The 17,035-nt window shown below is 38.8% G+C and overlaps 5 protein-coding genes across 5 annotated transcripts; 2 read left to right on the top strand and 3 right to left on the bottom strand.

Annotated features, from left to right (window-relative positions):
* Positions 1-160: 160 nt before the first annotated feature.
* Positions 161-3,513, bottom strand: nito (RNA-binding protein spenito). Its single transcript, XM_077436053.1, has one exon. The coding sequence runs from the start codon at positions 3,407-3,409 to the stop codon at positions 1,049-1,051; it is 2,361 nt and encodes a 786-aa protein (XP_077292179.1). The 5' UTR covers positions 3,410-3,513; the 3' UTR covers positions 161-1,048.
* Positions 3,514-7,600: 4,087 nt separating this feature from the next.
* Prosbeta6 (proteasome beta6 subunit) lies at positions 7,601-8,587 on the top strand. The gene has a single exon (XM_077436218.1). The coding sequence runs from the start codon at positions 7,706-7,708 to the stop codon at positions 8,402-8,404; it is 699 nt and encodes a 232-aa protein (XP_077292344.1). The 5' UTR covers positions 7,601-7,705; the 3' UTR covers positions 8,405-8,587.
* A 32-nt stretch (positions 8,588-8,619) lies between these two features.
* Pex11ab (peroxisomal biogenesis factor 11ab) lies at positions 8,620-10,183 on the bottom strand. The gene is made up of 3 exons (XM_077436217.1): positions 9,896-10,183; positions 9,669-9,784; positions 8,620-9,600 (listed from the first exon to the last, which is right to left on the bottom strand). Exons 1-3 carry the CDS (start codon positions 9,949-9,951, stop codon positions 9,053-9,055), a joined length of 720 nt encoding a protein of 239 aa, XP_077292343.1. The 5' UTR covers positions 9,952-10,183; the 3' UTR covers positions 8,620-9,052.
* Positions 10,184-10,351: 168 nt separating this feature from the next.
* Positions 10,352-13,203, top strand: mRpL13 (mitochondrial ribosomal protein L13). The gene is made up of 3 exons (XM_077437144.1): positions 10,352-10,438; positions 12,063-12,341; positions 12,423-13,203. The coding sequence occupies exons 1-3, from the start codon at positions 10,415-10,417 to the stop codon at positions 12,654-12,656; spliced, it is 537 nt and encodes a 178-aa protein (XP_077293270.1). The 5' UTR covers positions 10,352-10,414; the 3' UTR covers positions 12,657-13,203.
* LOC143916178 (leukotriene A-4 hydrolase) lies at positions 12,479-15,878 on the bottom strand. Its single transcript, XM_077437143.1, has 10 exons — positions 15,706-15,878; positions 15,340-15,455; positions 15,120-15,256; positions 14,818-14,929; positions 14,504-14,742; positions 14,231-14,429; positions 13,851-14,072; positions 13,614-13,761; positions 13,323-13,494; positions 12,479-13,209 (listed from the first exon to the last, which is right to left on the bottom strand). The coding sequence occupies exons 1-10, from the start codon at positions 15,746-15,748 to the stop codon at positions 12,756-12,758; spliced, it is 1,842 nt and encodes a 613-aa protein (XP_077293269.1). The 5' UTR covers positions 15,749-15,878; the 3' UTR covers positions 12,479-12,755.
* Positions 15,879-17,035: the final 1,157 nt, after the last annotated feature.

Below are 17,035 nucleotides of genomic sequence, written 5' to 3'. Positions count from 1 at the left end.
AAATTCGGCAGACACCGAGATCACAATTCCTTAAGAATGATACATATGTCGGAGAGCACCTCAATGGGAGACTCGAATAACCAGAATTATTATTGACAGCATCAATGAATCACTATAATATTCAACACTGACGTACAATCATTATAGGAAGCGAATCTTAGCACCCCAAAAAAAAACACAAACAAAAACTGATCACTATGATCTAATCACAACCATATTTAATGGACGTTTCATTCGAATTCAAGTACTCGAAGGCATAACTCTGCTGGTATTACTGTTGTCACAGCACGAACACAATGCAATAACTTTGGCAATAAATACACATAAGTTTGAATCTTAAATGTCAACTAATACACAGAGGGGTACATGTTGTCGGAGAACGTCGGGATGTTGAAGGGAAAACAATCGGGTTGGTGCGGACCACTCGGGATCTTAAATAAGAACAAAGTTATTGCATATATAACAACTCTATTTGAGTCACATCAACACTAACACTACACCTCACCTAACCAAAATTACACTAAAGTTACACATTACATATCGAATAGCCACTGTGCACATCTATAATCGGCAAAATAGACACAAACTGATTCGTCACACCGAATTCGAGTCAAGTTCAGCGAAACTTGGCACGGTCAGCATACATGATAGCAGAAGGTGGCCTTTCGACAAATGCCACAGTCAACTTCCAATGAGGAAATTTGCAGCAAAACATATATGCTTCGAATATAGAGTAACACAAGAAAACTTTAAATATTGCACGGGCCATTCCCCACAATGTACATATTGTAAATTTATATGTTATATATATATTAATTTAAATAACATTTTTTTTTTTGTTATATATGAAACTTTCACACGTGGAATCTAAAAAGGAAAAATTAAAATTAGAACCATTCATCACATTGTAAACTTGATTATATAAAAAGCATACTTTAAAAAATGCATATATCGGGATACTTTTAAAACTAGAGAATTAAACTGTTAAAAACCTACAAGTAAAACCACAAAACCATGTTATTATTAATACTCGTAGAGGTGGGGCTTTTTAAGCGGCTCCACCCCTGACGACGACGATCACGAGATGATCGTCTTTGAGGCTCTCTTCGGTCAAATTGTGACACGTCCTTTTCAACAGTTCAGTTGAGAAATCGCACGGAGGGAACGAATACAAAACGCCAGTTGCTTCGGTCTCTTTGTTCAACAGAGATATCACTCCGGCGGCTTCCTTCTGCTTCAGATAAGAGACGAGGTTACGCAGAGGTCTAGTTTGAATGCCCGAGTCGTCTCCCGCTACGGAAGCCGTAGATCCGGCCAGTCCCAAGAAAATAGCGTGAGAGCTACACGTCGAAATGCGTTTTTGCACGTCGTCCAATTTGGGCTGATCCAGCCGCAGCCTTTGCGTGATCCGCAGTTGATGTTTGCCGTCTTCGTCTCGCATCAACCCGTCGACTATATCCGGATCGCCGTCCGTGAGATGGAACTTGGCCGGGAACAGTGAATTCTTTAGAATCAAAGCGCCACACCAACTCGTGTCCGACTTGCGCGCTACTTCGGGAAGAGTGCGAGCGGCGGCCAGAGCGGCTACGCCGGCGGGTGCACCCCCCCGGCGTCCTTCGGCTTCGTCCGAATCGGAGTCGGATCGGCGAGGAGATCCTCCGGACCCGGAGCGTCTCTCTCCACGGCGCCACTCTTCGTCGGGGCCGCGGGGTCTCACACCGCGGGGTCGGGTTCGCCGCAAAGACACGGCATACCCTTCGTCCCACGGCGGCGGATCGTAATCTCGCTCGGGCTCGCCCCCGCCCCTCGGACGGCTGTAAGGATGCGGAGGAGGCGCCCCGGGCCCACCGGGAGCAGCGTCCGCAAAATCGATACGCAATCTCTTATCGGCACCGCCCAAAGGAAATCCCCTCATTTCCTTGACGGCAGCTTGAGCCGCGTCTATAGAATCGTACAGAATATAACCGCTAGTGTCTCCCTTGACGTATTCGATCTTTTTAATGGCCCCGAATCGATCGAACTCCCGTTCCAACTGGGGAACCGAGGTCCACGGCCCGAGTCCGCCGACCCAAATCCGAGTCGTGGGAGTTACCTTTCCGTACCCGATCTTGCACTGAAACTTGCCAATGTATTGGCCGGACAGCTCCACCTTGGCCCGATGGGCCATGTCTAACGTCTGATAGCGCACGAAGGCGAAAGCGTTTCCGGTGCCGGGCGGAGGCCGCTTTATGTCCACGTCTTCGACGACCCCGAAGCGGCCGAAGATGCGTCGCAGTTCCTCGTCGGAAATGTTGATCTCCAGATTGCCGGCGAAGAGCGTGCGCGTGGCCAGAGGGTCGTCTTCCGGCTGCACGTGGTGCAGGTAGTTGGGGAACTTGTCTTTCTTGTTCTCGGGAGTGGGGTGCGGGTGGTGGGGGCGAGGAGCATAGGCGCCCCGGGGAGCCAGGTAGTGCGGGTGCGGGTGGTGGGGATGCGCATGCGGGTGCAGGATCGGGCGGTGGAGGGGGGGGTGCGGGTGCGGAGGCGCGTGCGGGTGCGGCGGCGGCAGCGCGTAGTCGCGCAGCTCGCGGTGGGTGTGGGTGTGCGGGTGCGGGTGCGGGTGCGGGTGGGTGTGAGTGTGCGTGTGGGTGTGGGGGGGAGCGGGGCCGGAGGAGGCGGCGTGCAGGGCGAAGAGCACCTCCTCGGGCGGCAGGCGGCGGCGCTCGGCGGGGGGCGACCACGCGTACCGCTCGTACTCGGGAGTGATGCTGCGAGCGCGGCGATAGTCGGTGCGGGCGCTCTCGTAGACGGGCTCGACGAGGGCCAGCTTGTCGTAGAGCACGACGCGCGGCTTGGCGTGCTTGGCGTCGCGCGCGTCCTCCGAGCTGCGGAAGCAGACGTAGGCGACGCGCTCGTCCAGCTCGTGCGAGACCTTGACGCTGAGCTCGCCGAACTTCTTGTACTCGCGGTAGAGCGCGTCCTTGATGGCGTCGTCGGAGACCTTGGGGTGCAGCGCGCTGACGCAGAGCACCTTGTAGACGTAGTGGCGGTCGGGGGGGTCGCGGGTGCGCAGGCGCTCGGGGGCGTAGTCGTCGCGGCGGGGCGAATAGCGGCGCGGTTGCGGGGGGGGGGATGGCGAACCGCCGCCGCGGCGGGCTCGGCGGGCGCGCTCGGCCGACAGCCGCTCGCCGTCGGAGCTGTCGTCGTAGCGCGGGGCGCTGCTGCGCGCCCTCTTGACGCGCACGACGCTGTCGCGCGACCCGCTGCGCTTCATGTTGCGGATCTTGACGGTGATGCGGTCGCGGTCGCGGTCGCGCTCCCGCTCGCGCTCGCGGTCTCGGTCTCGCTCCCGGTCGCGGTCGCGTTCCCGTTCCCGCTCGCGCTCTCGCTCCCGCTCTCGGTCCCGGTCGGCTCGCCCCAAACTCAGCATGGGGTCGACGACAGCTCCGTCGACGGCCGCTCCTCTCGCCGGAAGCCACGCACTGGCCGCTCCGACGCTCGACCACTCGTGCGGCGGACACTGCGCCTCGAACGCGAGTCTCCGAAGGCCCAAACGCCGCGCAATGCGACCACTGTCCGACGTCCCGTGTGACCACACCCCGACGCCGCAAGCGTTCCATCAACTTGCAATATCTCAAGACTCGTTTTACCAACTATTTCGGTGTATTTTGTCGCCGAGTTTGAATATATTTATTTATTTGGAAAATTTACAGTTTATAAAGTTACATAGATTGATAGTAAAAAAACATAATTATGTTAACCCTTTGACTGCTACAACAACGATAAATCGTTGTTTTGAAATCGGCGAAGATTGCTACGACGATCGTTGTTGACGTCATTAATTGTCGTATTTCGATACTTTCTTTGAGCCACCAGCGCATCAGTGGCACGAAACATTTTTTTTATATACGTATTTATATTTATTTTTCAATCAAGCTTTATAAATATTTATCAATTTTTTAAATAAAAGCTCTTCAATTTCGGGTTCATCATCAAAGTAAATTTCGGGTTCGTTGTCAATGTCATATAAGGAGTTATTACTTGGGAATTGATTATTATCGATAAATTCATTTTCAGAATCAGTAGAGCTGCTGATTTGTCGAGTTCCTCGGCGAGGAGCTATTATTTCGCTTTCATCACTTTCACTGTCCGATATCATTTTGCAGAGTTAAAATAAATGGCAAAAAACAATCAATCAAATGCAACTGAAATGCATACAAAATGTTTATGATACATGTTGAAAAATTATTTGATTATTAGAAACTTCGCATCCTTGTGTGTCTCGCTCATACGTACACAATTAAAACCAAGAAAGAAAGAGAGAGAGACCGCTAACTGTTTCGAATATATCGCATGTTGTAAGGATACATCGATATCTAAAAATAGATTATTGAAAAGAATAAAGCCTCGGAAAACAATCGTCAAAACTTATTTAGTGTATATATGTAGGTATCTCTTTCGCACGCACGCATGTAAAAGCAAGACAGAAAGAGAGAGCACGAGTCCACGACTGCTTCTTAAAAATGTATATAAAGTATTATAAAAATTACGAGTGTTCGGCGAAGTAAGTATGTAAAAAAAAATATTATATTAATTTTTTTCAAAATAATTACAAATGTTAGCATTTTTCGCTTGGACATTGAAAAACCTCGTAGCAGCCAAAGGGTTAAGTAAACCATTAATAATTTTCACATATAGGTAAAAAAAAAGAAAAGCTCAAACATTTAAAATAAGAAACAAAAATGATAATAGAGTAAGATAGTTAGAGAAAACAAAAAGAAAAAAATAGAAATAACAGTATAATAAAAATATATTCAAAACTAAGGTGACCATTTGTGCTACTTTTACCAGTAAAGTACTTGTTTTTTGAGTATTTGTCCTGGTAAGTCAGGAAATAAAATCAGAATATTTTTTTTTATCAAATGGATGAATTTAAATATATAAAGCCTTCGGCGAAAGTGATGTCTCCTACAGAAATATTTGCAAATTATGTAGTCAAATATTGTCTTCGTTTTTCAGGAACGGTTCGGTGATCATTGGTCGCAAAGCGCTCCCCCAAAAGTCACTAAAATCTCTATAACGGAACATCTGGCAGCCAATAAATCCATCATACTAACGAAAACTCGAGTTCAAAATATTCCGCATTTGCGGTTTTCATAGCAAAAATTGTCTTTATAACCATCAATGTAACTAATAATCTATGGAGGATGAACGAATGAGACGACTGGCATGTTAATGCACGTGTTTATTATATGACAGCTGAAGACAGAGTGAGTAGTGGCTCTCCGAACCCAGCCGGGTTGGTCCCCACTCGCAGGAAGGCAACCAAACTCAACCATGTCGTATAAGCGAGCCGCCACAAATCCAATTACCACCAGAAACATATGCATCTTCCAATGAACAATATGTGGTCCGGTGATAAAATGCAATATTAAATTTAAAACTTTAAAATCTTTGCTAGTCGATAAGAATAATTTTAAGCAGTTCTGAGTAGAATTTTATAAGAGCATTAAAGAAAATTATTTTTTTAGTATTAGAAAAAATAATTAAGTATTAAGAAGAAAAAAAATTTTTTTTAGTAAAATCTCCTGGTTTTCAATTTGGAAACTATGGACACCTTATTCAAAACAGAAATACAAAAATGTTTTACATACTGAAATACTTATTTTACAAGATAAACATTGACTATTAAAAAAAATTGTTGAATTGATTTTTAAACTTTTTTATATTTTATAGTTATATATACGTTAATAGCTTAAAAATCTATGAATTATCAAAATATGTATCGTTTATTAAAGATGGTTCGGTGGTTATTCCGCAAAAAGCGATTTCACACACATCACTAAAATCTCGATCACGAAACATTTGGCACCCAAAATTATTGTATTAACGAGAACTCAACAAAATGTATTTAGTATAGGTTTAAACAAACACACCTAGGTATTTAGGTGTGTTTGTTTAAATGTGTTTATTAAATAATTGTGACTGTTTTTACCTAAATAAATAAATAAATAAATAATAACTCGAGTACCAGATATTCCGTGATCGAGATTTTAGTGACGTGCGCGAAATCGCTTTTTGCGGAATAATCCGTTTACCACTATAGATATTACATACATGCTTCTTCACCTTTAGATATTACATACATTGTCATTCATTGTTTTTTTTTAATTTTGATATATTTTTGTTATTTTTTCCTTTTTTGTTTTCTCTTATTACCATGTGGTGCTCATTGTACATGGAATATTATATTTTTATTTGTATTTATAATTTTTTTGTCTCACTATACTGCTTTATTTTTTATATTATATGTTATTCTGTATGTGTGCCAATTTAAATAAATACATGCATAACAAAAAACATTAAAATTAGCTTGATAGCTAAGATAATATATAAATAAATAACAATATACAAATTCCTATTTAGCGAATGGGGCCGTCCACACACAAGATATCAACTAACGATATTTACTGAATCTAGTAAATACTGTGCGTTCGAACGCAATGCTCTCATACTTTCGATTCACGGTATTAACTAGACCTAGTAATATCGTTAGTTGATATCTTGTGTGTGGACGGCGCCAATGAAAAGCTGAAAAACGCGTCTTGAGATATTGCAAGTTGGTAGAACAGAGCGCACTGACCGCAAGCTGCACTCGGTCACAGTTCGGATCGAACAATATCAGACTTCTGCAGGTGGGGGCCCGATTTGGACCTGAAAATGTCCGAATAATATAACGGATTGTAAAAAACCATGACTGCAATTTTAATTCTTACGTACCTACATATATTGTGTAATTCTCTCTAATCACCGTCAGAAATACTCCACAAATATTGCGCAAAATATAATCGCGCAACATAATCGTTGCAACAAAAATCGCAAATACGGAATATCTAGCACTCGAGTTCTCGTTATGTAGCTTTTGTTTGATGAAGATCGAGGAGTTCCAAATATTCCGTATTCGCAATTTTCTAAATAATATATTTGCAAAGCCGGAGCCGAAATCAAAATATAAGGCTCGGAGATTAAATCTACATTACCCATTTGAAAATAAAGTAATCTAGATTCCACTTTTCAAGATTTCAATAAAACGTTTCATCGACATTTTGATCTCACCAGCGAAGTACGATTGCCATAGAAGTAGAATGCATAGAATCGCTCTCAGCCTCCAAAATTGTACTCGAGTTCTCGTTATGTAGCTTTTGATTGATGAAGATCGAGGAGTTCCAAATATTCCGTATTCGCAATTTTCTAAATAATATATTTGCAAAGCCGGAGCCGAAATCAAAATATAAGGCACGGAGATTAAATTTACATTACCCATTTGAAAATAAAGTAACGTAAATCTAGATTCCACTTTTCAAGATTTCAATAAAATGTTTCATCGACATTTTGAACTCGCCAACGAAGTACGATTACCATAGAAGTAGAATGCATAGAATCGCTCTCAGCCTCCAAAAATGTTGCTACAAAAACTCTGCACGGCAGAGTTTGTTCATTGTTTGCCAAACTTCGTCTCTCTCTTCGATGGCTCACTTTCAGACGGTACTTTGGTTAACAATGACCATTCTATGCATTCTACTTCTATGACGATTACATTTCAAATGCTAACGATGACTACGATGACTAGCGTGTTTCGGTGAGAGAGCATGGCCGGCATATACGGTGCTAGGCCGTCGCCAGTTGACGTTTGTCAGCAACCGGCTCCGCTCTCGTCGCTGCCAAGATGCTGGGTGTGATTCCTCAACAGCAAGAGCATGTGGATTTGGCCGCGCAACGGGGCTTCAGCCCGTACGCGGACAACGGCGGAAGCGTGGTGGCCGTGTCGGGGGAAGACTTCGCCATCCTGGCGGCAGACACGCGCCTCAGCCAGTCCGGCAGCTACCTGGTGATGACGCGCACGCAAGACCGGCTGGTGCGGCTGACGTCATGCTCGGTGCTGGCCACCGCCGGCTGCTGGTGCGACGCGCTCACTCTGCAGCGCCTGGTGGGAGCGAGGCTCACGCACTATCGCCACGAGCACCGCAAGCCCATGCCCACCACTGCAGCCGCGCAGATGCTCTCCACGATGCTCTACCACAAGCGCTTCTTCCCCTACTACGTGTCGCCGGTGCTCGCCGGCCTGGACGCCGACGGCCGGGGCTGCGTCTTCAGTTACGACCCCGTCGGCAACTTCGAGCGCTCTTCGTTCCGGGCCGCCGGCTCGGCCGGGGCTTTGCTTCAGCCGCTGCTCGACAATCAACTGGAATTCAAGAACGCCGCCACTATTCGCCGCACCGTTACTTGCGACGAGGCTCTGGCCATTGTCAAAGATGCGTTTATCTCGGCGGCTGAGCGCGATATTTACACCGGCGACAGCATTTGCATCAACATCATAACCAAGGATGGAGTTCGGGTAGAATCCTTCGACCTGAGAAGGGATTAATCATTACATTTAAATAAATTGCCTTCTATGTGCTGAATTGTAAGTTAGTTTTTAAGGGCATCTCAAGTGAAAATTATTTTTTACAATTCCATCTCGTGCTGATTTTTTTTCCATTTATGTATTCTATGTTAATCTTGCAAAAAATTTTCAATAAAATTTAATACAAATTCAACCCTGTTTTAATGTGACAAGAAAAAAAGAAAAGTATCTCAATTAATAAAAATAATATTTTACATATTTATTTATTGATAATTCAAAAATAATACAGTAGATTCATTAAACGTATGTACATCTGTGACAAGAATTAATCGAGCTAGAAAAATTTACTGGATTTATTTAATTCAAATAATTACATTTACTTCACATACTAGGTTGAAACGTCAATTTAAGGCACAATTATTTTTTGGGCATCTTAAAATATGTACTTATTGTCGAATGGAATAAAAAATGTCATCTATTTATGGAATAATTACAATACAAAAATCTTAATCTAAACAGATTGCTTCATTAAAAATTGCAACTATGTTTTGGAATAAAAATCGATGTTAAATATACAAATACCATTGTGTAATACAAAAATATAAATAATAAAACTTATTACAAATACCGCATGTGGCATAACAAATAAAACAATAATGTATGCAAAACTTAAGCAGGAGTTAGTTTGGCTATCGGTTTCAGCAAAGCTATCAGGGCAGCTATTGAAGAAATTGTTCCCAAAAGACCCACAGCTGACGGCCGCAGTTTGACTTTCTGCAAACCTGCTAGGGGTATCCAAAAGTCACAAAAATTTTTGAGTGTATCGATGAAAACATCCTGACGCATTTGAATCACGTCTATTATCTTCTTAATAGTTATTAAATATAACTGAATATTCAGGGGCTTCCGCAGAAATTCAGTTTTAAAATAAGCAATCACTTTTTCGTTCGACAATATATTCTTGATTTCGTAAAAATCTCTGACAAGATTCATGACAACATTCAGCAACCAATATTTGTTTGAAATTTGAACCCACTTAGTGGAGTCCACATTCTTTAACAAACCGGTGCGGCTCAACCATACAACATGATCGGCAAATAAGAATAAGGAATTTGATATTTTTCCTAGAGTTAATGTAATTCTTATAACCAAATCTGGGTAGTTCAAATGTGCGAGCGCTGAATGCAAAGAATCTGCACACCTTCCAAACCGGAGTACTGTAACAATTTAAAAAAAATTAAAGATAATCATCAAAACAAAAAAACGAACAAGTTTAATAACTTACGCTTTCTAAATGAGCTGCACGTAGACTCTAAAATTTGAAGCTTCTCGATCAACAGATTATTGGATTGCTTATTTTGAAGTTGGTTCCACAAAAATTTGCTAGCGTACTGTACAGTTCTAAAAAAATAATAGGTAAAAGATAAGAACAGGATTATAGATAAATTTAGTATTAGATACAAAACGAAATTTGTAGCAAAAATAATGTATGAAAAATTATATCAAAATCACCTAGCTATTTTATCCCGACCTCCTGTTTGCCCATTAAGTCGCACTAATTGATCCATAGTTTAATAATTTAGCAAGATGAATCCACTGGTTACTAATTTGCAAGATAATGTATAGGAACAAATGTGTATGAATGCGACAGTTTGCAAATCGGCCACCAAATGCTAAAATTAATCTACCAATTCAGCAGTTAATTAACGGACTAATTGATCGTCTTGAGCACGGTTCCAATTGACACAGACTCGACGATGTACTATGGAGTGTGAACTGAACCGAAAATTCACCACTGCTGCCAATCAATTCTTCTGTCATATCAATAGCTGTTGCTGATGATCAAAATATTTCGAATCAACCAAAGCTTAAAAATACACCTCTGCTTCCTAATAAATAATTAAAACTTTTAGAATAAATTCCTTTATCAAAAATCCTAATTTAATCCAAAAGTTATAAAATTTATTTATTGTCAATGGCAACATTATCCGCATATGTCAAACTGAATGTGTGAGCTGAATTTTTCCGGCGATGACTTCGTTTCGTCGAGTTCAGGTATTGTTTTCAACAGTATCGTTAGTTTTTGTTCATAATCCCTAAAGCTATCTATGCAATGTTTCAAAATCCACGTACTTTCCCCATGCAAATAAATAAATGAATCTAATAATATACATAACCTCTACTTGGTAGGTACATATATGAACTATGTATTAGCTCAAATTCATTGAATGAATGAATTTTAAAATTAATTACAGAAATAGACTAAACTTTAGAAACACCCCGCACTAAAACGACATCTATCAAAAATTCATATTGGCGTTGTGGAACCAGGATTTTTTTTAAATCGGTTTCGTTCTGTCATGTGGACCCTTTTTTTACACACCGATACTCCAAATACTGTCAATCGCTTCGGATGCGAAGTCGCATTTCTTCGTTACATATTAGACAAGTTGAAATATCACCGGCTAATCTTTTTTAGATCAGCCCCGATATCATGTCTTCGCGATTATCTAATATTATTAAAGTTGAGAATGTAATGAATATGAGATGCTTGCGAAAAAAATAACCAGAAATATACATCCGATTGTTTTATTTGTGAAACGTAGATTAATTTCACTTACTATTAGAGCTTGTATTGTACACACACTCGGCGTTTTGAACTGAGGGGCTTAGAACCGCTCGGTAATAAAAATAAACTTTAACCGTTTGCCCGCGGCCGTCTTCTATGGAAGCTTTGGGCGACAGTTCTGTAGCGCGGCTGCCTTCCATAGAATTTCTGAACTTTGCACGGGTTTTTGAGCCTTATATGCGCCTATTTCAACTGTTTTAAGGTTCAAAATTGGTTGAATATATTACTGAGAGTTGAATGCCATCTATTCAATTTGCTTAAAATGAATATATACCAGTCAAAATAGGTTTTTTGTGGTACCATACTGAAACCTCGTTTATGTGACGTCACGTCTGATGAAGAATGGCGACGATATGTACGTCTCAATTGTATGAAGAATGATTATTTGACAATTAAGCCAAAACTACGAGATATATTATGTATTTTATTGTTTAAAATAATACTTTTGTGTTAATTAACAAATCTGTGAAAAAGGTGCTGCGTACAGGGCTTGTTCGCTATATTTATTGCCGCGAACAAAGGGTTAATGAACGTTGAGCAGTTTTTTTTGTTAACAGAACAATTCCGGTAATTTTCTTATAAGTTCAAAAAACAGGATGTGTGATCAATCTGTTAAACGGATTATTGCGCAAATTGCGATCACGCGCACAAGCGTTGCCACAAAAATCTGGAATACGGAATATCTGGCACTCGAGTTTTCGTTAGATTGATGAAGTTTTAGGGTGCCAGATGTTCCGCGATCGAGATTTCGGTGACGTATTTTGCGGAATAATCACCGAACCGATCAATCTATCTGCAGCCTGTTCATAAATAATATCGATGGAACGTAATAGCTCCACATATGCATTACTATCATGCTGTTTGGTAATCATATCTATAATATTCTTAGAAGATCAGTGATATAAAACTTTAAATAGAAACTAAAACTTGGATTATTTTACACATTCCTAAAAAAACTGAAAAAATCTTGAACAAGAGAAACTTTGGACTTCGATTTTTTTTCATTTCTGTTTTATATTTTCATTTAATCTGTGTTTTATTAAATTTTAGCAATGTGCTACATTTGCTCGTGTTTGGCATCTATTTGACTGTAAATGGCAAGATCCTTACCTCTCTGCTGAAAGAATCATATCATATTTAAAAGGAATTTATAAGCCTATTTATCATCCCATGGCTGACTGTGGAGATGTCGTAGTAGCTATCAATACTAAGAAAATCGCCTTAAGAGGAGATGATTGGCGCAAAAAAGCATACTTTCATCACACGGGTTACCCTGGTGGGGCATCTTGGACACTAGCTTGGGAACTTCATGACAAAGATCCGACTTTGGTGAGTGATTCTCAGATATATGTAGGTATTGTACATGTTATAATATAAGACACGTTAATATCAATTTTTTTTTTATTCCAGATTGTAAAAAAGGCGGTTTATCGACAAATGCGAGGAAATTTACAAAGACGTCACGTAATGCAAAGACTGCTCCTTTATTCAAATGATAAGGTTCCATTAGATATAATGGGAAATATTACACATACTATTCCAACTTTAAAACCAGTTCCAGAACGATTAGATCATATACCCCAAGAGGTAATTGATAGTTTCCCAAAAGTTATGGAATATCCAGAAAATTATATTCTAAAATAAACAAATTTGAAAGCATGATGTTTTATTTAATAACAGTAGATTATAAAAATTGTAATATTAGGTAAAATAAAAATTTGATCATTTATGTATTTTTAATTATCAATTGTCCAAATGCAAATCTTTCTTTATCGTATGTGACGTCAAATACATCATAAAACTTTTATGGTTATTAAAGTTGTCCAACGTTTCACTGCGTGCTTCATCCCATGCATACAAGTCCCGATAGATGGGACGGACGAACTTCATACGTCCTTGTTCATTTGCAAATTGCAAGGCATCTTTGATTTTATCTGACCACCGGGCTTTAATGCACAAACGCAGCCATCTGAACTTAATTTCGGAATTGTTTGAAGAATTTATCTTGTACACATCTTGCAAAGCCTTAACCATATCTAAAGAAACATTTTCTTTTAACAGCTCTGATAAAAATTGCCTCTGCTGCATACTTGTCAACGTTTGATAATCTGATAAATTGAAAGTTGTGTAATTGGCATCGGGCGACAGCCAGCGCTTGGCCAATTCTGTACAAGCTTCAACCATTGTAGTATCATATCTGTGAAATGCAAAAAATTTCAATGATTATTTAAAAAATTCTATGGATATCATCGTTATTTACATGATATAGATTATGTTATATAGTATTATAATCATTAAAACAATAATTACTTTGGAATAATAAGTGGCATTCCAGGCGTTTTCAGCCATTCGTCCCATTGAATTTCATCCAAAGCTTTATTATCCTTGAAATATTCCAAGAGTAAATTCTTGAAATCGTCTGTATCAATAGATTTTTTTGCAAACGTCTTTAAATAATGACGCAGAAATGGTTCAAATTTTTCTGAAAGTATTTTAAATTTACATGTAATTGAATGATAGTTAAAATATATATATATATATATATATATATATATATATATATATATATATATATTCGATATTACATATGTAAATATGTACCTGGGCCGCCCAAAAGGTTTTCCAAATATCTCAAAAATGTTGAACCTTTTTCATATGGCACCGTAGAGAAAGCATCATCAGGACTCAAACCTTTCAAATCAACAATGAGATTTGTAAGTGGGTTTTCTGTTCCCAAATGACCGAATATCTGCAATTTAAATTTAAGGAGTAAATTTTATTCATATGTAAATATTTCAATGTAACAATATTATTATATAACATGTATTTCATCATTACCGCATCTCGTAGTTCTTCCAAACCTAATATTGTTGAAAAATCTCTGAATCTCGTGTCGTTTAAAGCTTCTCCATAAAGTCTAGAAGATATTTTTCGCTCGATAAAAACTGTAAATCCTTCATTTAACCAAAAGTGCTCGAAATTTCGATTTGTAACCAAATTTCCAGTCCAACTATGGGTAATTTCGTGAACTACAACATCAGCTAAAGAACGATCACCTGCCTGTAAAAATATGTTTATTTAAGAAACAAACAAAAAATGTTTCATAGACCACCAGTGAAAATGATTCTACAATTTATATTATTCATTGATAATACCAAAACATGTCTCACTGAACATATATTGCTTAGTTACATTTTCAGAAATAAGAAAATACAAACCAATACTGTCGGTGTTACAAATGTTAAGCAAGGATTCTCCATGCCTCCATATGGAAAAGATGGTGGCAGAACTAGAAGGTCGTAGATACCCCAAACATATGGTCCACAAACTTCTTCTGCAATTTTCAACATCTTATCAGTCTCTGCAAATTCCCACGCACTTTTATCGATAATTTCTTTTTCTGCCCAGATAGTCGATCTGTTAAAAACATTATATCTTAATATTCAGTACAAACACAACATGCATTTACAATATATTACGCTTTTATTGACCTAGGTCCCAACTCTCTCGATTCGAGGGCACCTATGGCAATAGCGATAAGATATGCAGGTATTGGAACAGGTTGATTGAAGCTAAAAACATTATGTGTGTCATCTACGCTTTTCTTTTTTCCAGTACGTAAAGCGCTCATCAATACGGTAAATTCGTTGGATGCTGTAACTTCAGCACTGTATGTGAATTTAACAGCAGGTGTGTCCTGACACGGAACGATAGATCTCGCATGTATTGGCTATAAATAACAAACCAATTCGATTAATACACATCAATACAGTGATATATGTGAAGGTTTGACATATGTAATTACTTGAAATTGCGAAAACATGTAAGGGTGTTTCCGCCCAGCTGTTTGCAAAGGATCTAACCATTGTAAACCAGTAGCATCTGGCGAAGATTCATATTGGATAATAATGTCCAAGCTGAAATAAGTTTCAATGAATCAAGACTTGCAAAGATAATCACTAACAAATCAAATTGTACAGTTTTATATCAATATATCAACGATTTTATATCTAAAATCATTGTACATATATCTAATTGTACAATCTTTATTAAACTCAAACAAAGACTTATCGCAACAGAGCAAATGAATTTATCAATTTTGATTACCATCCATGATCACTTTCAGACAGGTCAATTGTCAACTTGGATCCAATATTTTTCACTTCACTATCTACTTTAAAATTGAGCACCTCTCCATTTATGAGACTTATGTTCAAAATTGTAAGCAAGCTAACGTCGAGAACCTAAAAAATGTAAATCAAAAATAATATAATATATCGAATTTTTATGTAGTTTTAAATTTATATAGAAGTAATAAAAAAAATACCAGTTGTTTGTTGGTGTCGTTTAATTTTTCCACTTTCAATTGAGCTTTTCCACTGATGATTTTACGTGAAAAATCCACATTCCACACCAGATGAATATGCTTAATAACATGTTGATCTAAAAACAAAATAAAAAAGTCAATCAGTTAAATTATTCAAATCTACCTATCGATCTATTAAAGTGCACAGATTATGATCAACATCAATTTAGTTGCTATGTGAGTTTACGGTTTATTATTGAAATAATCTTATCTAACAACTTGTAAATTGTATACGAATGCTAAATTAGATCTTTGGCACACAAATGAAGAAACGCAGAGAAAGTGAACGGAAGAGTTTCCAATTTTAGAAGCACAATAAAACCAAACCTGGCAATGAAAAAGAAGTTGGATCAGCAGGTGAGAGTGCCATGGCGATGATGAACCGGCAACGGCAACAAACAACAGACAACTGAACAGTGAACTGACAACTCACGGCTCAGTGCTCAGTGCTCGGTGCTAAACCACCACCAGCGCTTTTCCTCAATTTCACTCGAAATATTAAATATATTACGACCATGTCTATTTTGACATTTTTAGTTTCCTAAAAGTTTTTTTCAACCAATATTAAATTCGATACCGTTCTCACTGCAAATCTTTATATTGTTGAGTTTTGCAAAAATAAAATAAACAATAATGTGTAATGACGAAGTGTAATGACGAAATAATGAATAATGTGTAATGATGCACATTTAATTGGATTAAATATGTACAGACGGTAACGAGAGCAAAAGAATTGCCCTGGTTTATAATATTTTCTTAGGTAAAGAATGTGACCAGTTTTCTCGTGACCAGTTTTCTCGTGACCAGTTTTAGTGTGACGGGTGATCACGTGTGACCGATCTAGAGCGACCGGTTGTCCTGTGACCGGTTCACATTTGACTAGTAATCACCGAACCATTTTATTAAACCTGGTTTATAATATTTTTTTAAACCTAGTTTATAATATTTTTTTATATTTATAATATATAATTTAAAAGAATTTTAATTGATCATTTGAATTTAAAAGTTAAAACTCAGTATTAATTATTTATTTATTATTTAATTTTTAATATGGTGCTATTAGCCCATCACAGGTTGTCCTATAGAACAGAGTCACGCAACCTCTTGATATTCGTGGAAAGCGTTGTTTACGACTCGTAAAGTTTGTCACCTACGTAAATACATACATATGTACTGTATTGGCAGTCTTACCAGGTCTTACCAGTCTGCAGTTTATATATCAGGTAATTTGTTGTGATATTAGAGTGTAAATTCGTGCATTATATCAAAAATATAGAAACAGCTTGACGTGACAAATGACGTATTTGTTTCGTTGACTTTATTATATTTAAGTGACCATGATATTTTTCTGACTTATTGGATTATAATTGGTAGACTGATTGAATGATACTATTTGACGAATAATATCATTCAATGGCTACGTCCGCACTACCGATATCTACACCCGATATTTACGAATTTTTCCATAACCAGTTCCTAAATAGCAACCACAGGTTGCAATATGGGAACTGGATATGGAAATTCGAAAATATCGGGTGTAGATATCGGTAGTGTGGACGTAGCCAATCACATCTACAATTTGAAGAAAAACGCTCTCCAAAAATTATTATATTACCCAATTATAACTCTCGTGTTTTATAAAAGTACATATTTAAAT

This window comes from Arctopsyche grandis, chromosome 8 (genome assembly GCF_051622035.1).
Source record: "Arctopsyche grandis isolate Sample6627 chromosome 8, ASM5162203v2, whole genome shotgun sequence".
NCBI classification, from domain to species: Eukaryota; Metazoa; Arthropoda; class Insecta; order Trichoptera; family Hydropsychidae; genus Arctopsyche; species Arctopsyche grandis.
Note: the sequence above shows the minus strand (reverse complement) of the source record. Positions and strands in the feature narration are given on the sequence as shown.